Here is a 26,355-nt window from a genome sequence, read left to right on the forward strand (position 1 = left end):
CTGCTAGAAAGCTGAACATGAAGAATAACTTCATGTTTCAGCATGACAACGACCCAAAGCATACATCCAAATCAACAAAGGAATGGCTTCACCAGAAGAAGATTAACGTTTTGGAATAGCCCAGCCAGAGCCCAGACCTGAATCCGATTGAAAATCTGTGGGGTGATCTGAAGAGGGCTGTGCACAGGAGATGCCCGCCCCTCGCAATCTGAGTCTGACAGATTTGGAGTGTTTTTGCAAAGAAGAGTGGGCAAATCTTGCCAAGTCAAAATGTGCCATGCTGATAGACTCATACCCAAAAAGACTGAGTGCTGTAATAAAATCAAAAGGTGCTTCAAAAAAGTATTAGTTTAAGGGTGTGAAACCATATTATTTTATTTTTAATTTTTTTCTTCCCTTTACCTAAAACATTTCAGTTTGTTTTTCAATTGAGTTGTACAGTTTATAGGTCACATAAAAGGTGGAAAAAGTTCTGAAATGATTTATCTTTGTCTCATTTTTTTACATCACAGAAACATGACATTTTAACAGGGGTGTGTAAACTTTTTATATCCACTGTGCATATATATATATATATATATATATATATATATATATACTGTATATACATGCATATACACACATATACATAAATACACACACATACATACATACACACATGCACGCACACATATACATACATACATGCACATACACATAGATATATAGATACATACACACACACACATATTCATACACACAGACAGATATACATACACACACAGATATACATACACACACATACATACATACACATACATACACACATACATACATATACATACACACACAGTTATACATACACTCATACATACATACACATACACACACAGTTATACATACACATATTCATACACACACACACACAGTTATACATAAACACATACATACATACACATACACACATCTTTGAGACTTCCCCAGTACAGCTCCTTCTCATATACAAAAAATGCAAACAGACAAAGAGAAGGCCTCATGTGTATATCAAAAGTTTCTTCCACTCATTCATCAATATAAAGGCGCAGGTTACTCACATTTAGTGGCAGAACCGTGGTGTGCTGATAGAGGCATGCTGGAGATTCTCAGTGCTCCAGCCCACTGGACCCGGCCTGCTGGTCTTCCTATGGTAGTTTGCTCGTAGAAAACAACTGGTACATTTATTCCAATTTTTTAAAAATGAATTTTAATAAAACATCAGTAATATCAATATGTGCCCCTTAAGATGCCTGATAAAACGGTGAGTAAGACGAGAAACGTGTTGCATGCTAAATTAAGCATTACACACTTTGAGAAGGTAATTTAATATGATAAACTATATATATATATATATATATATATATATATATATAAACTCTGCAATATACTTTCATTAATTATTTTGTCCCCCTTTTGTTTTGAAATTGTGAGCTTTTCAGTTCAATGGAAGTGCAGAACACTGTTATATGCCACACAGCCATTGGCTGCACACTCTAGGGACCTATTTATAACTGGTTTTGGGAGATACTTTGACGTGGTACCTGGGCTTATCCCATTTTGCCAGATGCGGTAACTAACTCTTCCATTTTTGCTTTTTTTTTTTTTTTTTAAAGATTTTTATTGAGGTTATGCAGAAACCAATACAACTTATGCAAAATAATATGGTACAGAACATATATAAATGGTACATTTCACATATACAACTTCCATCTTAATAGATAAGATTTACAACATAGGCAATACTATGGAAGAGTCTGGAACCTCTTTTCTATAATTATGCAAACTACTCACAAAATCCAAGGTACAAGATGTTTCCTCATTAAACACTGGGGACAATACCTGCACATCTTGGTACTTGTTATAAACTCTAAAGGAGGAAAGTGAATAATTGAAAGAAATCTAGAATAGGTTGACATTTAGTATATCCCAAGATATTAACACTGAGAGCGCCAGTCAACCGCTTAAATATTATGCTAAGTATGCAAGTATTATGCAGTAATTAAAATGCGATATATAACTTAGAAGATAACAATTCAAATGGTATCAAAAATAAAGGTGCTATTTATAGATTCAAACAATACAGTATGGTGACTAAGTGTGGTATAATATCTAGGATGCGGTATAGGAAAGAGAAACCGCGTGGTTATCCCTCCCAGATAGGGGGTATATTATGGGGGGGGGAGGTGAGAATTTAGGTATAACAAGCGGGATATAACAAATATGCACCTTAGATTGGCAGCTTGGTAGTTGCATGCTTAATGGTTACAGAAGGAGCCCTGATAGAGCCCATATTGTGTGCATGAATAAACCTGTCACGAAGGTCCAAATTATATGTGAGAGCCTACACTCCACTAAAACCATGCGAGAGGGGATCTTGCTGCCCCGGCCGCTGGCAGGTCGCCCCCCATATAATAAGGTTATTAATATTAGTGTAGAGACATGCCAATGAAATAAAATGAGACGTGTAACTTAAGCCTCTGTAGTAGGCTCTCTGCGGCAGTATAAAGGCATGTGAGGAGTTTCTAGAGTGCAATGTTGGCAGAGTACTCATAAATGCGTGCACTTTTAGAGGAAACCAATAAGATATATGAAAGAATAAACAGGGGGTTAATACTAATCAAGTGGAGTTATATGTAAGATGAGTTTCCAAGTGACTAGTAGAGTTAACTACCTATGTGGTGGACTTATGTGTGACTCTAATGATTGGAGCTTACCCTCAACATGGATAGATTATGACTTGCCTGGATCATTTGGAGCTCAGAGGACTCTGACCCCATAGATTAATCTGATATCAGTTAGCACTCATCACAAAGACTATAAACACTCCACAGTAAACAAATACACCAGTTGTAACATAGCTGACAGTACCCCAGGTTAACTCCTGCAACAGAAATATGAAAAGCATAACAACTGTCTATAAGAGCTGTCTGTGATTAACAGGATCATTAACAAATTATTTGTATTTATATTTATATACTGGCTCTCAAGCTGCCCCATGCAAACAGTAACACTTTAGCTACTAACTGAAGGTAGCAAGTCCATATTAACGCAGAGTATAACTTATATATGAATAGCCATTAAGTTTTTATATATATGCTAACAGGGGGTGGCAAGAAATATATGAACAATGCAAGTGAGTGGTATAACTTATAGTATCTCAACCCATCAGCATGAATTAGTAAGCAAACTACATCAGCAATTTTTGTGCGAGGTCTCCACTTACCACCCCTTATACATATAAAGCAATTATTGTATATAGATTTAAACTTTTTGCCGATATACTATTAAACAAATAAACAAATTCAGCAGGCAAAGAAAAACAAGTCTAGAACAGTACGTTTGATATTTTGCTATAAAATGTTCTGCAACTACTAAGGCTGTTTCAACCAATACCAGATCTAGAGGTTGAATAGAGAGTCATCAGATGTCCGGTAACTTGGGTGCAATTTAGCTGGCCTCCCGCCACTGACCTCAACCAGCCCTTGCATATCTTTAGGGATGCCGGAGCTTTTTCTGGTGCCTGTCCCCTGTAGAGTTGCGCAAATAACATACCGGCCGGACCAGCCGTCACCGGTCGAGACAACAGATGTAGGTGAGCCATAACAGTCTGAGGAACAGGCGCCATGATCTTAGGTGTTACCTTCTGTATTGCGCCCAAAGATATAGGACCTAGTCCTCCATTTCTTTCAGCAGGGGCCGACTCCTGTACAAGCTGCTCAGACCCCAGACAGGTTGAACCTCGATCTCTATTTGTAGGATGTCTAAGACCTGTATCGTCAGTATGTTCTCTTTGTCTGAGATCTGACTGAGCGGGTAGCTGGACGTCTCCGGAGTCGCTCCCATGGAGCGCCGTGTGTAGGGCCTCTTCAAGTGCAGTATGGTGCTCTATCAGTATGTGGGCTAATTCTGCAATAACGCCCCGGGCAGTCATCTGATGAGCCATATCTTTAGTAATCGGTTCCTTTGGATCGATATTTGTTATGTCGCTGAATTCGTTCACCTGCCCATGTGGAAAAGTTAAAAGGCTGGAACTCTGCATGCAGGTTCTGTTTAGGGCTTTCTTCCGCCCAATACGTGTACTTAGTTAGGTAGCTTCAGTATATATTTCTTATAGAGTAATCGATTCAGTGTCAGATCCTCTTCTGGTTACATTATATTGAAGACAGCAATTTGAGCCAAGAATCTTAGCAAAGAGAAGGTACGATAGTTCAGGCCTGTAGGTAGAGTGGTGATTCTTACCACATGGCGTTATTAAGAGGTGTATGCCGGCTAAGCATAGCCAAAGTAAGGCATCTCTGTATCCCTTAGTGTCTTTAAAGGTCTTTTAGCGTAGTTGTGGAGATTTAGATCTTATATTAATGAATTAGCTCAGGATTTGAGGAGCTCCACAAAAACACGTCTGGATGTCTCAATAGCTGGCTCCGCCCCCCCCATTTTTGCTTTTAATCTTAGCTGAGTGCTTGCAAGTAAGTGCTAGACTTTCTCTTTGTGTTGTATGTATGTATGTACTGTATATATATTCTCCAAAATGAAGAGGCACTCTCAGGACTTGTGGTTGTTCAAAGTTATAGTCACTTTATTTTCTTACGGCTAGATTTAGAGTTTTGTCGGTAACGACCCGCATAGCTAACGCCGGCTTTTTTCTGGCCGCACCTTTAAAATAACTCTGGTATTTAGAGTCCATATAATGTCAGCGTTAGGCTTCAAAAAAGGAGCGTAGAGCATTTTTAACGCAACTGCAACTCTCGATACCAGAGTTGCTTACGGACGCGGCCAGCCTCAAAAACGTGCTTGTGCACGATTCCCCCATAGAAAACAATGGGGCTGTTTGAGCTGAAAAAAAACCTAACACCTGCAAAAAAGCCGCGTTCAGCTCCTAACGCAGCCCCATTGTTTGCTATGGGGAAACACTTCCTACGTCTGCACCTAACACCCTAACATGTACCCCGAGTCTAAACACCCCTAACCTTACACTTATTAACCCCTAATCTGCCGCCCCCGCTATCGCTGACCCCTGCATATTATTTTTAACCCCTAATCTGCCGCTCCGTAAACCGCCGCTACTTACATTATCCTTATTTACCCCTAATCTGCTGCCCCTAACACCACCGACCCCTATATTATATTTATTAACCCCTAATCTGCCCCCCTCAACGTCGCCTCCACCTGCCTACACTTATTAACCCCTAATCTGCCGAGCGGACCGCACCGCTACTATAATAAAGTTATTAACCCCTAATCCGCCTCACTAACCCTATAATAAATAGTATTAACCCCTAATCTGCCCTCCCTAACATCGCCGACACCTAACTTCAATTATTAACCCCTAATCTGCCGACCGGAGCTCACCGCTATTCTAATAAATGTATTAACCCCTAAAGCTAAGTCTAACCCTAACACTAACACCCCCCTAAATTAAATATAATTTTAATCTAACGAAATTAATTAACTCTTATTAAATAAATTATTCCTATTTAAAGCTAAATACTTACCTGTAAAATAAATCCTAATATAGCTACAATATAAATTATAATTACATTGTAGCTATTTTAGGATTAATATTTATTTTACAGGCAACTTTGTAATTATTTTAACCATGTACAATAGCTATTAAATAGTTAAGAACTATTTAATAGTTACCTAGTTAAAATAATTACAAAATTACCTGTAAAATAAATCCTAACCTAAGTTACAATTAAACCTAACACTATACTATCATTAAATTAATTAAATAAAATTCCTACAATTACCTACAATTAAACCTAACACTACACTATCAATAAATTAATTAAATACAATATGTACAAATAACTACAATGAAATAAACTAACTAAAGTACAAAAAATAAAAAAGAACTAAGTTACAAAAAATAAAAAAATATTTACAAACATAAGAAAAATATTACAACAATTTTAAACTAATTACACCTACTCTAAGCCCCCTAATAAAATAACAAAGACCCCCAAAATAAAAAATGCCCTACCCTATTCTAAATTACTAAAGTTCAAAGCTCTTTTACCTTACCAGCCCTGAACAGGGCCCTTTGCGGGGCATGCCCCAAGAAGTTCAGCTCTTTTTCCTGTAAAAAAAACCATACAATACCCCCCCCCAACATTACAACCCACCACCCACATACCCCTAATCTAACCCAAACCCCCCTTAAATAAACCTAACACTAAGCCCCTGAAGATCTTCCTACCTTGTCTTCACCTCGCCAGGTATCACCGATCCGTCCTGGCTCCAAAATCTTCATCCAACCCAAGCGGGGGCTAGCGATCCATCATCCGGTGGCTGAAGAGGTCCAGAAGAGGCTCCAAAGTCTTCATCCTATCCGGGAAGAAGAGTAGATCCGGACCGGCAACCATCATCTTCCAAGCGGCATCTTCTATCTTCATCCGATGAGGACCGGCTCCATCCTGAAGACCTCCGACGCGGACCCATCTTCATCCGGCGACGTCCAACTGAAGAATGACGGTTCCTTTAAGGGACGTCATCCAAGATGGCGTCCCTCGAATTCCGATTGGCTGATAGGATTCTATCAGCCAATCGGAATTAAGGTAGGAATATTCTGATTGGCTGATGGAATCAGCCAATCAGAATCAAGATCAATCCGATTGGCTGATCCAATCAGCCAATCAGATTGAGCTTGCATTCTATTGGCTGATCGGAACAGCCAATAGAATGCGAGCTCAATCTGATTGGCTGATTGGATCAGCCAATCGGATTGAACTTGATTCTGATTGGCTGATTCCATCAGCCAATCAGAATATTCCTACCTTAATTCCGATTGGCTGATAGAATCCTATCATCCAATCGGAATTCGAGGGACGCCATCTTGGAACCGTCATTCTTCAGTTGGACGTCGCCGGATGAAGATGGGTCCGCGTCGGAGGTCTTCAGGATGGAGCCGGTCCTCATCGGATGAAGATAGAAGATGCCGCTTGGAAGATGATGGTTGCCGGTCCGGATCTACTCTTCTTCCCGGATAGGATGAAGACTTTGGAGCCTCTTCTGGACCTCTTCAGCCACTGGATCGGTGATACCTGGTGAGGTGAAGACAAGGTAGGATGATCTTCAGGGGCTTAGTGTTAGGTTTATTTAAGGGGGGTTTGGGTTAGATTAGGGGTATGTGGGTGGTGGGTTGTAATGTTGGGGGGGGGGGTATTGTATGTTTTTTTTTACAGGAAAAAGAGCTGAACTTCTTGGGGCATGCCCCGCAAAGGGCCCTGTTCAGGGCTGGTAAGGTAAAAGAGCTTTGAACTTTAGTAATTTAGAATAGGGTAGGGCATTTTTTATTTTGGGGGTCTTTGTTATTTTAGTAGGGGGCTTAGAGTAGGTGTAATTAGTTTAAAATTGTTGTAATATTTTTCTTATGTTTGTAAATATTTTTTTATTTTTTGTAACAGTTCTTTTTTATTTTTTGTACTTTAGTTAGTTTATTTCATTGTAGTTATTTGTACATATTGTATTTAATTAATTTATTGATAGTGTAGTGTTAGGTTTAATTGTAGGTAATTGTAGGTATTTTATTTAATTAATTTAATGATAGTATAGTGTTAGGTTTAATTGTAACTTAGGTTAGGATTTATTTTACAGGTAATTTTGTAATTATTTTAACTAGGTAACTATTAAATAGTTCTTAACTATTTAATAGCTATTGTACATGGTTAAAATAATTACAAAGTTGCCTGTAAAATAAATATTAATCCTAAAATAGCTACAATGTAATTATAATTTATATTGTAGCTATATTAGGATTTATTTTACAGGTAAGTATTTAGCTTTAAATAGGAATAATTTATTTAATAAGAGTTAATTAATTTCGTTAGATTAAAATCATATTTAATTTAGGGGGGTGTTAGTGTTAGGGTTAGACTTAGCTTTAGGGGTTAATACATTTATTAGAATAGCGGTGAGCTCCGGTCGGCAGATTAGGGGTTAATGTTTGAAGTTAGGTGTCGGCGATGTTAGGGAGGGCAGATTAGGGGTTAATACTATTTATTATAGGGTTAGTGAGGCGGATTAGGGGTTAATAACTTTATTATAATAGCGGTGTGGTCCGGTCGGCAGATTAGGGGTTAATAAGTGTAGGCAGGTGGAGGCGACGTTGTGGGGGGCAGATTAGGGGTTAATAAATATAATATAGGGGTCGGCGGTGTTAGGGGCAGCAGATTAGGGGTACATAGCTATAATGTAGGTGGCGGCGCTTTGCGGTCGGCAGATTAGGGGTTAATTATTGTAGGTAGCTGGCGGCGACGTTGTGGGGGGCAGATTAGGGGTTAATAAATATAATACAGGGGTCGGCGGTGTTAGGGGCAGCAGATTAGGGGTACATAAGTATAACGTAGGCGGCGGTCGGCAGATTAGGGGTTAAAAAAATTTCATTGAGTGGCGGCGATGTGGGGGGACCTCGGTTTAGGGGTACATAGGTAGTTTATGGGTGTTAGTGTACTTTAGAGTACAGTAGTTAAGAGCTTTATGAACCGGCGTTAGCCCAAAAAGCTCTTAACTCCTGACTTTTTTCTGCGGCTGGAGTTTTGTCGTTAGAATTCTAACGCTCACTTCAGACGAGTTAGAAAGATCCCATTGAAAAGATAGGATACGCAATTTACGTAAGGGGATCTGCGGTATGGAAAAGTCGCGGCTGAAAAGTGAGCGTTAGACCCTTTTTTGACTGACTCCAAATACCGGAGGTAGCCTAAAACCAGCGTTAGGAGCCTCTAACGCTGGTTTTCACGGCTACCGCCAAACTCCAAATCTAGGCCTTAGTTAAGGTCAAAATTTCGGTCCGTGCAAAGATCTTTTTCAAGACCAAATTTATCTTACTTAGACTTCCTTGCTTTGCACACACACACATCTGTCTTAATGTTCTGTATAAGCTATTAAAGTTTAAAAAAATTGGTTCTTTAACCTGAGAAGTCCATGCAAGTAATGTAACTTTGACAGGATATGAAATAATTCTATACCAATTTCATGTCTAGCTTTATATACAAGTTGCAAAATATGTCTTAGCTACTTTTAAAGGGAAAGTATGCAAATTAAAATGTATATTTATGTGTTATAATCTCACATATTTTTATAGCAATAGCTTATAACATAGTGTATAATACTGAAGTTTCCACATCATCAACCATGTGGGAAAAATAAATATGACTGCTTTACATGAATCTTCATATGCAAATAGAGGTACTTTTGAATACAGCACACACATTTAAGAAAAGAGGATGTATATGAAATAAACTGCAAGCTACAGCATTGCAACACTCAGTCTGATAAAAGGAAGAAGTTATCTGGAGAATTCATTTAAACTGCTAAGCAACAGACACATCAAGTTGTCTAGGTAAGCGATTGATATATCTATGTTTTTAATGTACCAATTTAATATGACCTCTCTATTACAGAATAATGCTGGTACATTTTCTTTATAAAAAAAACTTTAGATGTTTAATTCTATAATAACAATACAATTATTAATTAAAAGCAGCAGATAAATGTATTATTTTTTAAAATATTTGCAACTTATGCAGAAAATGAATAAGTATAAAATGTTTAACCAATACAAATATTAGATACATTGTAAGATTACACAAAATTCTGATTTGTAACCAATTTTGACAATGTTCCTACCCCTCTCCAAAGTCTCAAACTCAAAGCAAAAAAAATATATAAATAAAAAACCTATCAAATATTTGTACCAAAAACCATCCTATATAGAATTTCACTCAAATCTCCCATTTATTTAAGTTCCATTTTTTAATATTAGTTTTGGAAAAACAGTTATTGCCAGGTTATCCTTATTTCTATAAATAATCTGTAAGAACATGAAACTCCTTAATTGATTTGTTGGACCTCACTCCTTCAAGTCTGTGTGTGTGTGTAAATATATTTATATACTGTATATACACACAGTGTTTAATCAACGCTACAGTATTTAACTAACTGAAGAACTACATTACTTGAACTGAGGTTTAGTTCACCTTAGGGCTTATTGTTCGAACAATAGTTAACAGGTTTTTCCACATAATATTATGTGGAGGATTTAGTGCACTTTCACTTGAGTAATACAAAAATCGTTTTCATTTTTAGTACCATTACAAATACAATTGATTTAAATTGAGCATTATTAATGCACAATAGCGTTAATATTTTTGTTCTCCACTTACAATCTAGCCCAACGTATTTATACTAATTCTGCTAAATTTAGATACATTTTGCCTCATTTTTGTGCCTTTTTTCTAGTTTCTACCTAGTTAGGGCCAGATTATGAGTGGCGCTCTAACTTATTCTTGAGCGAAATCGGGTTTATTGCGTGTTGGAAGTAGTGCGTGTATTAGAAGTTGAACGTAAATGCAGTCGCTCAAGCGCAATTGAATTTAACTCGTGTTGGGATAGCGTGACTTCAGAACTCTGGTTAACTGAGAGAGAGAGAGAGAGAGAGAGAGAGAGAGAGAGAGAAAGCTATAGATATATAGATGGATATATATATATATATATATATTTATGTATTTACATACATACAAACACATAAATACATATGTACACATATACAGACATATATATATATATATAAGTGAACTGGAGCCCTTAGCTAACAAGTAGCAGAAAGCATAAAAATGATATTTATGCAATATTCATATTGAATAAAATGTTTAACGGTACAGTAAATGTTTCACATTCCAATGTGTTTAATATAGGGGAATATGTTCTAAGTATTTTTAAATGGATATTCTTATATATATATATATATATATATATATATATATATATATATATATATATATATATATATATATATATATATATATATATATATATATATATATATATATATATAGTCCAGTGTGGGATCCAACACACACCTCTCATGCCTGTAGCTGCCGGGGTACCAGTCATTCAAAATGCATACAAAATAGTCCCAAAAGACAAGCACTCGCCGTTTTTAGCAACAAACCGTTTAATGCTTTGTTGCTAAAAATGACAAGTGCTTGTCTTTTGGGACTATTTTATATATATATATTACAAAAAAAAACGTCAGATATATAAAGAAATATGTATTTATGAATAAATAGAACATATTCTTCTATGTGAAGAACATTGGAATGTGAAATATTCATATTTCATGTCAGGTTAGCTCACTGGAGAAAACACGATCGGGTAAGGGTGTTTGATTTTTTCCACTTTTTGCGCTCCATTGAAATCTATGGGAGAATACATGAATGCGTTCACAATATTCTAACTTTGGCTGTTTGCATGTGTCAAGTTAGCGTGAGAGGAAAAACTTTTTACTCAATCGCAGACAGCACGTGAGCGGGAGCGATAAATAGCGATCCACTCGTAATCTAGCACTGAATGTTTGATGCCAGTGGTGCAATTTTGAATCATTAGAGAAGGGCATACTAGTGGGGGTGTATAATTGTATTTCTTTCATAGTTTGAATGACTTTTACTTTATAAACTACATTAATTGGATTTATTTGAAACTGAGACGTGCTGACCATTTTTGTAGGGTCTTTATCTGTTCTTCTTACACAGATATTGTAGTCACTATTTTGACGTAGACAAAGACACTGTGATAATTGTTTTTTATTTGCTTTTTATTCACAAATCATTCAGTCATTCTGTAAAGGCAAGTCCTAATGGAAAATGAAATTACCTACGCAGATATTCGTTTGCCTCCCAGCTCCAAACAGTTGGCGTCAAGTGGAGAGAAGAAAGGTAATCTAGGCTCTTTAAATTCAAGCTTTTTTTGGTCAAGATCATAGGAATTAAAGGTTTCTGGGGGAAAATAGAGCCTATGTTTTATTATGTACAGTACTTATATCTGTGTCTCTATACAAATCTATCTATTTCTATCTATTAAATATTTTTTTTTATATATATATATATATATATATATATATATATATATATATATATATATATGACTATATTATATTAGTTTTTGGAATGAATATTCAGGGAAATTAGTGTCTCCAAATATTCGTCTGCTGCACTATTCAGTTTTTATTTAGTTTTAAACAAAATGAATACTGAAGATTCGTGGAACCTTTACATTCATTTTTGTTAAACAAAAGTAAATATTTCTTTGCTACAGGTAAAAAAGTTCACCTGCAGCGTTATACTTATCTCCGGTACACTGAAAAGCCGCGCTAACCCTGATTGCTCTTCTCAGAGCCCCGGGCCCTTCTCCTTTAATGCAGGCTCTGGAATCCTCTGCATTAAGCCACAAATTAGCGCAGAGCTCCTGCGTTCTGAGAAGAAGGATCGGGGTTAGTGCTGCTCTCCTGAGGTAATTGTTTAACCCCTGAAAGGTAATTTTAAAAAAAATGAACACTGAAAAATGTCTTAATTTTTTTTACATTTTATAGGTGCATTCGTTCAGATATTCGTTTTGTGAAAACAAAGTAAATATCTCTTTTTTGTTACAAATTTGCATTCATAACTAAACAAATGCACATCTCTAAGATTATATATATATATATATATATATATATATATATATATATATATATATATACTGTATATATATATACATATATAGGATTTAGAAAATAAATTTATATTTTTTAAATGGTGACGTTCAGGGTTCGCAGACTTCTTCCTCAGAACAGGGTCTGAGGAAGGGGTTTGCGAACCCCGAAACATAACCATTTAATAAATATTAATTTATTTTCTAAATCCAGTGAGTGCAGTCCCTGCTTGGATGTTCTAAAATAATTTGACTTTGCACCCTGTGAGTGCAGATACACAGAGGAGGTATATACATATCCAGTGACGTGCAGTGACGTCAGAGGCTAGTGAGGCACTGACTAGGATACGTCTTCATTCTTTAGATATCCTTTGTTGAAGAAATAGCAATGCACATGGGTGAGCCAATCACATGAGTTATCTATGTGTAGCCACCAATCAGCAGCTACTGAGCATATTTAGATATGATTTTCAACAAAGGATATCAAAAGAATTAAGAAAATTAGATATTAGATTCTCCACAGTGCAGAAATGGCGTCTGACTGTCATCTGTCACTCTCAGGCAATTATTTTATTTCTTTTTACCATCAATACAATTACATAGCCAGTGACATAAATATTTATATGCCATTTAACCTCTCTAAACAGCAAATAAAATATAGTTAAAGGGACATGCTCTATTAGAATCATGCAAGTTTTATTTTGAATTTCCTATCCCTTTAAAGGAATATGAAACCCATATTTTTTCTGTCATGATTCAGATAAAGCAGCAGTTTTAAGCAGCTTTCTAATGTACTCCTATTATAATTTTTTTGAGTAGTACATTAGAAATTTGCTTCAAATTGCATGCTGTATCTGAATTATGAAATAAAAAAATATTGGTTTCATATCCCTTGAAAGTTTTAAAGACACAAATGCTGCTGAGCATATCTAGATATTTTTATTTCAACAAAAATTAACAAGTGATCAATACTGCATGAGCCATAACTGGTCACATTTATATTACATAACTCACAGAAATGTGTATAGAAAGAGTATATAATCTATTAAAGGCAGTTAAATACAGTGATATATTTACTAAGTATACATCCTTCCTGGCTTAGTTATCTCATGAATACTAGTTGTACTGTACTGTACTTAATCCAGTCAAGATTTTATGTGCTGTTTTACTTGGGTTAGAGAAACATGTATTACATCTATGGAAAATACTTGACTAATGCCCACAAGTGCTAAATTAGGTTTTAAATTAATAGTGCAGAGCTCCTACCTTTAAGATTGACTTCTAGATGGCATCATTGTTTTATAAACCCTCATAATGTTTGAAAAATGGAAGGTGTTAGGGCTAACTTAGGGGTCCTAACAATGATCCTAATATTATTTCTGCAGTGCACATTTATTTTATTATTCTATCCCTTGATCATCATGTCAGTCAGGACTAGTCTCTCTCTGGTATATTAAAAAAAGAAAAGCAAAACGGACCAAAAGCATCATAACTATTATTTGTGCACATTATTTTTTATTATAATATACCTTGATTCATGATCAAGGTATATTATAATAAAAATAATGTGGACAAATAGTAGTAAATTCACTAACTCCCCTGCTGCTGCCTAGATGCGCTCTCGCGCTTTAAAACTTTAAGCATAGCCACTTTCTGTTCTGCCTTACCGTTACTGGTCCGTTTAGCAGCTGAAGATTTTTAAATCCAAGTCCAACTCAAATTAGTATATGGCTCCGTCCACGTCCAGAGTGACCCAGATGGGATGCACTGATCAGGTGGCAACAGTCCTTCCTTCCTTCACAGTCTTTGCCGCCAGACTCCCAGTACTACTGCGCTGCGCTGCGCTCTGGATCCTATCTTGCGCATGCGCAGGGAGCCAATCAATAACGGTCACGTTCTCCTGGTGTTGTCAATCACAGGAGAACATGACCGTCTGATTGGCTCCCTCTCTAAGAGGCATTACGAGTGATGCCTCCGATTGGCCTATTTTTTCCACACTGACGTTCAGTCAGCCTGTGGCAGCCAGTGGGTGGTGTTTTCATCCTTAGTGCGTAATTTAAAAAATGCAATGATGTTACACAATGGAGAGGTAGAAAAGTACACTGCCTCTCCATAGCGTAACATGGGGAAAAAAAAGGTTAATATTTTATGTTATACCAGCAGGTGTCGCTCTAATGCTCAAAATATGCACCCATGTTGCGCAATGGAGTATGTCTGCTCTGCATCTCCATAGCGTAACATGGGGGAGAAAATAAAAAGTACATTTTTTTTTTAACACAATTTTTTTTTTTTCATTTATATTACATTTAAATAAACTTTGGGCCCATATGCCTCCCCTGCCTCCTATGACTGCACGTCCTTGATATATATATATATATATATATTTATACAAATTGTAAACTTTCTTATGCTTTTTTTAGACGTAATCTCTAAAGACAATGTAACACACCAGAATACCAGTAACGCTAAGAGATGGGCCTTGGTTCAGCTACTTCTTATGTTCCTGTTTTTTATCTTATCTTTGATCATGACTATAATGTGTAAGTAGATCATTAATTATAACTTATATCAGTGCTTATTATATATATATAATTGATAAACAACTTCTTTACACATGGGGACCCCAAGTGAATATTTTATAAACTTTAAAAGGGACATTAAACACCTTCTGCTAGATTACGAGTTTTGCGGTAACAGGGGTGCGTTGCTAACAAGCCTTTTTTTTCTCACTTAAGACAACGCTGGTATTACAAGTTTTCACAATGGCTGCGCTAGCCTCATAAAAGTGAGCATTGAGCAAAATTGAGCTCCACATCTCACTGTAATACCAGCGTTGCTTAAGTCAGCGGTAAGATGGTGTAAAGTGCTCGTGCACAATTTCCCCATAGGAAACAATGGGGCTGAGACGGCTGAAAAACAAACATAAAAGCAGCGTTCAGCTTCTAACGCAGCCCCATTGTTTCCTATGGGAAAATAAAAAATATGTCTACCCCTAACACCCTAACATGAACCCCGAGTCTAAACACCCCTAATCTTACACTTATTAACCCCTAATCTTCCGCCCCCGACATAATCGCCACCTGCATTATACTATTAACTCCTAATCTGCCGCTCCGGACACCGCTGCCACTTACGTTATACCTATGAACCCCTAATCTGAATATGAACCGAGGCCCTCCTGCATCACAAACACTAAAAGAAAATTATTAACCCCTAATCTGCCGCTCCAGACATCGCCGCCACTAGAATAAAGATATTAACCCCTAAACCGCTGCACTCCCGCCTCGCAAACACTAGTTAAATATTATTAACCCCTAATCTGCTGCCCCTAACATCGCCGAGACCTACATTATATTTATTAACCCCTAATCTGCTGCCCCCAATGTCGCCGCCACTATTCTAAATGTATTAACCCCTAAACCTAAGTCTAACCCTAACACCCCTAACTTAAATCTAATTTAAATAAATATAAATAAAATTACTATAATTAAATAAATTAATCCTATTTAAAACTAAATACTTACCTATGAAATAAACCCTAATATGGCTACAATATAACTAATAGTTACATTATAGCTATTTTAGGATTTATTTTTATTTTACTGGCAACTTTGTATTTATTTTAACTAGGTAGAATAGTTATTAACTATTTAATAACTACCTAGCCAAAATAAATACAAAATTACCTGTAAAATAAATCCTAACCTAAGTTACAATTACACCTAACACTACTCTATAAATAAATTAATTAACTAAATTAAATTAAACTAATTACAATTAAATTAAATAAACTAAATTACGGAAAAAAAACCCCACTAAATTACAGAAAATAAAAAAGAAATTACAATTTTTTAAACTAATTACACCTAATCTAATCCCCCTAATAAAATAAAAACGTCCCCCAAAATAATAAAATTCCCTACCCTATACTAAATTACAAATAGCCCTTAAAAGGGCCTTTTGCGGCGCATTGCCCCAAAGTAATCATCTCTTTTACCTGTAAAAAGAAAATACAATACCCCCCCCAACATTACAACCCACAACGCACATACCCCTACTCTAAAACCCACCCAATCCCCCCTTAAAAAACCTAACACTAACCCCCTGAAGATAACCCTACCTTGAGCCGTCTACACCCAGCTGGGCACAAGTGATCCTCCATACAGCAGAAGTCTTCATCCGATCGGGGCAGAAGAGGTCCTCCAGACGGCAGAAGTCTTCATCCAGGCTGCATCTTCTATCTTCATCCTTCCGGCGCAGAGCGGGTCCATCTTCAATCCAGACGACGCAGAGCATCCTCTTCAAACGAAGTCCTAACGAAAAATGAAGGTACCTTTAAATGACGTCATCCAAGATGGTGTCCCTCGAATTCCGATTGGCTGATAGGATTCTATCAGCCAATCGGAATTAAGGTAGGAAAAATCAGATTGGCTGATTCACGATTGAAGAGGATGCTCCACGTCGGCTGGATTGAAGATGGATCCACTCCGCTCCGGAAGGATGAAGATAGAAGATGCAGCATGGATGAAGACTTCTTCCGTCTGGAGGACCTCTTCTGCCCCGATCGGATGAAGACTTCTGCCCGGATCGGATGACCACTTGTGCCCGGCTGGGTGAAGACGGCTCAAGGTAGGGTGATCTTCAGGGGGTTAGTGTTAGGTTTTTTTAAGGGGGAATTGGGTGGGTTTTAGAGTAGGGGTATGTGGGTGGTGGGTTGTAATGTTGGTGGGGTATTGTATTTTTTTTTTACAGGTAAAAGAGCTGATTACTTTGGGGCAATGCCCCGCAAAAGGCCCTTTTAAGGGCTATTTGTAATTTAGTATAGGGAAGGGAATTTTATTATTTTGGGGGGCTTTTTTATTTTATTAGGGGGATTAGATTAGGTGTAATTAGTTTAGAAAATTGTAATTCCTTTTTTATTTTCTGTAATTTAGTGTTTAGTTTATTTAATTTAATTGAAATTAGTTTAATTTAATTTAGTTAATTAATTTATTTGTAGAGTAGTGTAGTGTAATTGTAACTTAGGTTAGGATTTATTTTGTATTTATTTTAGCTAGGTAGTTATTAAATAGTTAATAACTATTTAATAACTATTCTACCTAGTTAAAATAAATACAAAGTTGCCTGTAAAATAAAAATAAATCCTAAAATAGCTATAATGTAACTATTAGTTATATTGTAGCTATAATAGGGTATATTTTATAGGTAAGTATTTAGTTTTAAATAGGATTCATTAAGTTAATTATAGTAATTTTATTTATATTTATTTAAATTAGATTTAAGTTAGGGGGGGTTAGGGTTAGACTTAGGTTTAGGGGTTAATACATTTAGTAGTGGCGACGTTGGGTGCGGCAGATTAGGGGTTAATAAATGTAGTTAGGTGTCGGCGGTGTTAGGGACAGCAGATTAGGGGTTAATATAATTTAACTAGTGTTTGCGAGGCGGGAGTGCGGCGGTTTAGGGGTTAATACATTTATTAAAGTGGTGGCGATGTCCGGTCGGCAGATTATGGGTTAAAAAAATGTATTATAGTGTTTGCGATGTGGGGGGGGGGCCTCGGTTTAGGGGTTCATAGGTAGTTTATGGGTGTTAGTGTACTTTTTAGCACTTTAGTTAAGAGTTTTATGTCCCGGCGTTAGCCCATAAAACTCTTAACTACTGACTTTTAAATGCAGGAGAAGTCTTGACAGGAGAGGGTTTACCGCTCACTTCTTCCAAGACTTGTAATACCGGCATTAGGAAAATCCCATTAAAAAGATAAGATACGCAATTGACGTAAGGGGATTTGTGGTAGTCTCAAGTCGCGGAAGAAAAGTGAGCGGTACACCTGTATCTGTCAGACTTGTAATACCAGCGGGCGTTAAAAAGCAGCGTTGGGACCTCTCAACGCTGCTTTTTAAGGCTAACGCAGAACTCGTAATCTAGCCGCTTGTAATTATAAGACATTTCTGTTGTATTGCTAACATTAACATTTTTTAAAAAAACATATCAATAGCAAAACTTCACCCTCCATTTACATTTTTTGTAGGAGCCCAACAAGGCTAGCTATAGCCATTGGGGTAGATTTATCAAATGTTAGTCAGACATGATCCTGTGTAGTGGATCATGCCTGCCCGACATTGATAAATGCTGACAGCATACTCTGTCGGCATTTAACATTGCACAAGCATTTCTGGTGAAATGCTTGTGCAATGCCGCACCCTACACATTCGCGGCCGTATTGGATCGGGATGATTGCAGTCCGCCACCTCAGAGGTGGCGAATGAGTTAAGGAGCAGCGGTCTTATGATCACCAGCCGCCACAGATAAATATCTATACATAAATATCTATTTAGACATGTGTATGTATCTCTATATTAAAGCACTTTGCCTGCCTTTTTTTCACCTGAGACCTCAAATCTTATAGTTCTTATAACCTTTTGATGCAATTTTCAGACAGTGTTAATGAGTGTAATTGCACTCTTAAATGTATTTTTCATGTGTTTTGTACAACTTTTTTGTTTAGTGATGGTGCAACAATTAACTAGAGCTCATTAAATTTGATTCTGCTCAGCGAACATGTTTACTTTCAACTAATAACATTTGCAGTATTTGCAAACCAAAAGCCAAGAAATTCCCCATACTGCTTGCGCGTTACAGTTAGCACACCACTTGTAATCCAGCTAGCTCCCAGTAGTGCATTGCTGATCTGGAGCAGACTTTAACTATGTGTATAATCTCTTTGCAGAGGTTAACACACATTTATATGCAAGCAATAGTACAGTAATATAATGATCTAACATATAAAAGCACTTGCTTTTTGCACTTATGTATCCCTTTAAATAGAAAAGGGAAATTAACAGTTCTTAAAGGACACAAAGAGGTGCCAGATATAACTGCATGAGTTTGAGTTGACACAGTGCTCATGATATACAGGCTTTTATTATTGCACAAGCATTTCTAGTGAAATACTTGTGTAATGCCGCCCCCTGCACACTCGCAGCCAATCAGCTCCTAGCAGGGGGTGTCAATCATCCCGATTGTATTGGATCGGGTTGATTTTAGTCCTCCACCTAAAAGGTTTAGGAGAAGTTAAGGAGCAGCGGTCTTACGTCTGTATGTCTGTTTTAACCAGCTCATAACTAGTATGTAACATTAAACACTAAACACTAAACCTACTACAAATAAACCGTTAAGCATTGTAAGGGATTTGCCTGTACAGTATACCTTGTTGAAAAAGCAATAATGTTTTTGTATGTTGGCTGCTTGCCTGTAAAGTGAGGGGCAATGAGAGGCTGATCTGTGGCTATACAGTGTTTATCATGGCTTAAATATAAAATTGATCACCTATCATGCTATAATAATACAGTTTTGCCCCCAGTTTCTGGGTTATGATGTAGTGCAAGACAATATCATATTGGACATTATCAAGGGGAAATGTACTTGTACATCTATAACTGCCCTAGACAGTCCTGTTTTTATATTATAGACGCGGTATTGTCCTCAGGTTTCACATGGTATACATATATATAACAGTTGCACAGTGGTGTTATGCTTGCTAGAGACAATAGGAGTACATGGAGAATATAAAACTGAGCAACTAAATGTCGCTATAACAAGAAGTCATGAAGTCAAATGCCCCATTAATATTCTATATAAATGTGTGTTACAAGAGGCAGAAATAACGGTTCTCTGCTGATCTTTTAGTCCCAAGGTTAAGTTTGCATATACCATAGCGCTTCTCAACCATAGTTCCGGGTGCTGTGTGGGGCATATGCACTGATCAATAACTTGCCGAACATATAAATGATAAAAAGCTAAAAAACGTTGCATACTATGACAAAAAATAGATATCTTAAGATTACTAACATGCACCACACGTAGCTTTATCGAAAATTTTAACTATGCACAGTCCCCGGGTTCTCACTGCCAGCAATACAATAATGATCGTATGATAATATCAGTAATAACAGAGACATCAACACCTGCACAATATATAAACCAACCTGTTATAATAGGTATGTCAGATGTCGATGTAGATAAAGGTTTTCTCATTAACCTGCTTCAAATCTTGAGGCTGTTTGAGTAGCAAAGTCAGGTGAAAACAGTGAGCGCCTGAATACAACAATTTGTGGGTCACTTCCAATGGCTGAATCTGCTAGTGCGCTCCCTGAGAAAAGCCCAAGTCCTGTCAGTCCATTGCTGCGTGGAACTAAGTAGCCGCTGTTTTTTGCAAGGAGGGTTCCCGGCAGGGGTAGCTGCACTATGCTCTCTATACCACGGGTAGTTGTTTTAGGGGCATTTTCCACCAGTTTGGTATGATGTGAAACTGCGAGTTCCGGATGTTTGCATATCCATGTGAATTTCATGAAGTTATGATCGCGGTGGGCATTCTGAGGATCTTTGGCTGATCTGCGGACCTCCTGTTTATCTGTGAAAGCGTGTGAGGAACAGTGGGCCTCCTTCGGAGCTAGTTGTTGCTTCCAGTCGCCATTCGAAAAGTCTGGTTCAGGCTCTGTTGTGGGCAAGTGCTCCGGTATTGATTGAAAGCTTTCTATGAGGGCTATGGGCAGGGATCTCTCATAAAGTTTGGTTAGTAAGACCTCCATTTTAGCGAAGCGTTGTTCTAAGTGCTGCTCCAGTTCGATCTCCCATGCAGTCGCCATCTTGAGAGATTCTGCCGGCAGAGGTATTAAAGGATATAGGTATGTTAGGCTGCTTGTGTAACGGTAAAATAGTAAACTGTCTGTTGCTAGTAAGAAGGCTCAGTAAGACAGGTATCAGCTGTCAGCACTGGTTACCCGGCAAGTCCGGGGGGGTCGCTGCCTAGAAGTGGGCCGCCGCCTTAGGCCTTATATTTCCGTTCTGTGGTTCCAATTTCGTAGATACAGCAGCATAAAACTGACATGTAGCCACAGATTGCTTTGTAGCTATTATTTGATGCCTGGTATAAAGAGATGTGCTGTTTTTTAGCTCAATAATCGGCGGATTAAAGAGGATTCTTGCAGAGCTCACAGAAAATGCGTCCTGTCAGGTACGCTGTTCGGACACGCCCCATTCTTAATATTTTTTATTAAATTTTCAAGAATGCGCTTGAAGTTTACTAATTCTTCATGGTGTTACCAATATTTCCGGTGACCAGATGGGAGGAGGGAGAGTATAATAGCACGGTCCCTCCACTGGCGGCGGGACCCGGGCTATTATAAACATGAAAACTCTTAACGACCAGCGATGTATATGATATGTCGTGGTCGTTAAGAGGTTAAATATATATTTCTATATATATATGATAATGTTAATGTAAAATAGATATCTATACCTATATAGCTATAGGAATAGATATACAGGTATAGGTATATATATATATATATATATATATATAACATTTGTTAAAAATTTCCAGCTTGTCAAATTCTCTCTCTCTTTCTCTCTCTCTCTCTCTCTCTCTTCTCTCTCTCTCTCTCTCTCTATATATATATATATATATATATATATATATATATATATATATATATATATGTGTATGTGTGAAAGAAGACAGTATTTTCTCATGTATATTTCACATGTATATATCTCAAAAAAGATCAATTGATATATTTTGAAAGTTATGCTTGTTAAATGTAGTTACAATTGTATCAACTGCATTTTTCCCATACACTTATAGCATCAATATTTTATAATTCGCTACTTTAAGTAGCACCATATAATCAAACTTCTATGGCGATTCACTCTCTGTTATAATCATTACATAGAGACACATCATGTTTTATATATATATATATATATATATATATATATATATACATCTATAGTGATACACCCTCTATTACCATGATAACTTTCATAATTATAAACAAATTTGTTGGACATTTCTATGTTCAAGGCTAAAAATTACATGCTAGATTCAAAATACACAGTATATCACTTAGATCTTATTATATTGCAGTCACATCAGATTGCATACCTTTTAAACATTACAGCATTTCAAGCCGCCATTCCCAAACAGTGAACGACCTACAATCATTAACTGCACAGTTTAAATACCCGCGGTTTGAGAAACTCAATGATGCAAATTGCGTTAGTGACTGGGGGCGTGTTTCAATGTTGACTGCGTAATTTGTCAAGTGTATTATGGTAACTTGCATAACCGGAGATTCATAAATCAACCAGACTACAATTAGGAATCAAAATGTATTACCTTTTTACATAAAAGTAATATTCAGTGTCTCTAGTGGCTTTGTTGATGAAAAACTCAAAGCATGTGTAAATCAATATGAGGAAACATTCGATCAAACAAAAGATGGTTCGGAATGATGTTGTTAATATTGTGCCATTGATATTACTTGCCTTGTGTTGAATATGTACCTTATCCTAAAAGGTATCACTAGATGAATTCCTGTAATACTATGTAGTACACTGTTAAAAAAAAGCACAGTATTGCACAAAAAAATAGTGTGGTCCCTAGTGACCAATAAAAATGTAACTTAAGTTATAATACCCAATTTGAAGTCCAATCAATAAATACATTATTCAGAGTCATATTAGTAAAATAAAGACAAGTTCACATGTGTGTTCAATCCCTTTGGATATATTGTGCCTAATCTATATATCCACTGGGCTTCTCTTTTTAAGAGCTCCTCATCCCTATTACCTCCCTTTTTAAAGGGGGAATCCTATCTATGACCATTGTTCTAAGCATGGCTATGGTATGTTTATTCTCAAAAAAATGGCATGCCACAGATTGGTCACTTGTGCCACCTCTGTAAGCAGCTCTGATGGCACTTTTGTGGTTAGCAAGATGGTCCCTGAAAGATGTGCAGGTCTTACCCACATAATATTTTCCACAAGGGCAACTGATGATATATACCACATAATCTGAGGTGCAAGACAGTCTGTTCCTAATGTCAATTTTTTTCGATCTGAAGGGATGAGAAAATGTGTCACCCGCTATCATAGTATTGCAGGTGACACAACTTCCACATTTAAAACAACCAACTCTACCTTTTAGTAATCAATTGTGTGACTCATATGGAATATCATATTTGACCAATAATTTTTTGAGGCTAGTGTCTTTCTTATACACTCTAGTAATATCAGACCCCTTATATCCTGTTTGAATTAACCTTTCTCTAATCAGTTCATATTGCAACAGTTTATCTGTCTCATGTGAGTTGCTAACTCGTCTGAGTTGTTACCTCCCCGTATGGTGTATAAGAAAGGCAGCAGCCTCAAAACATTATTGGTAACACTTCAGACGAGACAGATAAAATGTTGCAATATGAACTCATGAGAGAAAGGTTCATTCAAACAGGATATAATGGGTCTAATATTGCTAGAGTGTGGAATGAGATTGCTCACCTTGATCAGGGATGGTTATTTCCAATGACAGAAAGAAAGAATCAGAAGTTCAGGTGATCAATTTCATTTCCACTTATACACCAGCCAGTTCAATAGTTAAGAAAACATTGGCTGAAAACTGGTTTATATTGTCTGAAGATCCATCCCTACCCTTCTCCGGAGTAAAACTTTCCGGTATGGTGTATAAGAAAGGCAGCAGCCTCAAAACATTATTGGTCAAACATGATATTCCATGAAAGTCACACAATTGGTTACCAAAAGGTAGAGTTGGTTGTTTTAAATGTGGAAGTTGTGTCACCTGCAATACTATGATAGCGGGTGACACATTTACTCATCCCTATTAATCGAAAAAATTTAACATTAGGCACAGACTGTCTTGCACCTCAGATTATGGGGTATATATCATCATTTGCCCTTGTGGAAAATATTATGTGAGTAAGACCTGCACATCTTTCAGGGACCATCTTGCTAACCACAAAAGTGCCATCAGAGCTGCTTACAGAGATGGCACTAATAACCAACCTGTGGCAAACCATTTTTAAACAAACCATAGCCATGCTTAGAACAATGGTAATAGATAGGATTCCCCCTTTGAAAAAGGAGGTAATAGGGATGAGAAGCTCTTAACCCCTTAACGACCAACGATACAGGGTATGTCCTACAAAAATTGGTTGTTAATGACCAAGGACGTACCCTTTACGTTGTTGGTGTTTTCATGTTATTGCAGTGATGCCTCGATATTGAGGCATTCTGCAATAACATTTTTTAGCCATCCGATGCAGAGAGAGCCACTCTGTGGCCCTCTCTGCATCAGCCATCGATGGTCACAATCGTTGGTGGGTGGGAGCCGTTGCAGGGAGGCGGGTGGGCGGCCATCGTTGGGGGGATGTGCGTCAGAGGGGAGCGGGGTCACGTGCAGGTGCGCCAGGAGCGTGCGGGCATGCTCGGGGGTGGCAGGGAGTGGGAACACTACACTATGGCACAATTTGCTTAGATAAGGTGGGAGAGAGGAGGGATAGAATTTGCATCTAAGTGATCTGGGAGGGGGTGGGGGGTTGGTTATTGAGGGGGGCAGCTACACTACAGAAAAATATTTTAAAATTTTAAAAATACCATATTTTATGGCAAACTAGGTACTGGCAGACAGCGGCCAGTACCCAAGATGGCGCACAATAAGTTAGAGGGGGAGGGTTAGAGAGCTGTTTGGGGGGGATCAGGGAGGTTGGGGGCTATGGGGGGATCCTACACAGCAGAATATGTTGTTGGTTTTTTTTAAAAAAAAACTTTTATTTTAGTACCGGCAGACTTTCTGCCAGTACTTAAGATGGCGGGGACAATTGTGCGGTGGGGGAGGAAAGAGAGCTGTTTGGGAGGGATCAGGGGGTGGGATGTGTCAGGTGGGAGGCTGATCTCTACACTAAAGCTATTTTGTAAATCATTTCAATGAGAAACCTAAAGTTTGTGAAAAAGTTTGTGAAAAAGTAAACAATATTTTTTATTTGATCGCATTTGGCGGTGAAATGGTGGAATGAAATATACAAAAATGGGCCTAGATCAATACTTTGGGCTGTCTACTACACTAAAGCTAAAATTAACCCTACAAGCTCCCTAATTAATCCCTTCACTGCTGGTCGTAGTACACATGTGGTGCGCAGCAGCATTTAGCGGCCTTCTAATTACCAAAAAGCAACGCCAAAGCCATATTTGTCTGCTATTTCTGAACAAAGGGGATCCCAGAGAAGCTTTTACAACCATTTGTGCCATAATTGCACAAGCTGTTTGTAAATAATTTCAGTGAGAAACCTTAAATTGTGAAAAATGTAACGTTTTTTTTTATTTGATCACATTTGGCAGGGAAATGGTGGCATGAAATATACCAAAATGGGCCTAGATCAATACTTTGGGTTGTCTACACACTACACTAAAGCTAAAATTAACCCCACAAGCTCCCTAATTAACCCCTTCACTGCTATTTCTGAACAAAGGGGATCCCATGGAAGCATTTACAACCATTTGTGCCATAATTGCACAAGCTGTTTGTAAATAATTTCAGTGAGAAACCTAAAGTTTGTGAAAAAGTGAATGTTTTTTTTATTTGATCGCATTTGGCAGTGAAATGGTGGCATGAAATATACCAAAATGGGCCTAAGATCAATACTTTGTTTTTTTTAAAAAAAATAAAAAAAAATATATATATATATATATATATATATATATGTTAAGGGATATTCAGGGATTCCTGACAGATATCAGTGTTCCAATGTAACTAGCGCTAATTTTGAAAAAAAAAATGTTTTGGAAATAGCAAAGTGCTACTTGTATTTGTTGCCCTATAACTTGCACAAAAAGGAAAGAACATGTAAACATTGGGTATTTCTAAACTCAGGACAAAATGTAGATGTGTAACAGATTTTGGGGGTCAAAGTTAGAAAAAGTGTGTTTTTTCCATTTTTTTATCATATTTTATCTTTTTTTATAGTAAATTATATGATATGATGAAAATAATGGTATCTTTCGAAAGTCTATTTAATGGCA

General features: G+C 37.2%; 1 protein-coding gene across 2 annotated transcripts in view; it reads left to right on the top strand.

Annotated features, from left to right (window-relative positions):
* The first annotated feature begins 9,307 nt into the window (after positions 1-9,307).
* Positions 9,308-26,355, top strand: part of LOC128648034 (CD209 antigen-like protein E) — a 199,922-nt gene continuing 182,874 nt past the window's right edge. The window contains exons 1-3 of one of the 2 annotated variants that reach the window (XM_053700720.1): positions 9,308-9,355; positions 11,628-11,729; positions 14,904-15,023. In XM_053700720.1, the coding sequence (XP_053556695.1) occupies positions 11,651-11,729; positions 14,904-15,023 (199 nt within the window). In that variant the 5' untranslated portion in view covers positions 9,308-9,355; positions 11,628-11,650. The remainder of the gene's footprint in view (positions 9,356-11,627; positions 11,730-14,903; positions 15,024-26,355) is intronic. The other variant, XM_053700721.1, reaches the window with a different exon arrangement.

The sequence above is a fragment of the Bombina bombina genome, chromosome 2 (assembly GCF_027579735.1).
Source record: "Bombina bombina isolate aBomBom1 chromosome 2, aBomBom1.pri, whole genome shotgun sequence".
NCBI lineage: Eukaryota > Metazoa > Chordata > Amphibia > Anura > Bombinatoridae > Bombina > Bombina bombina.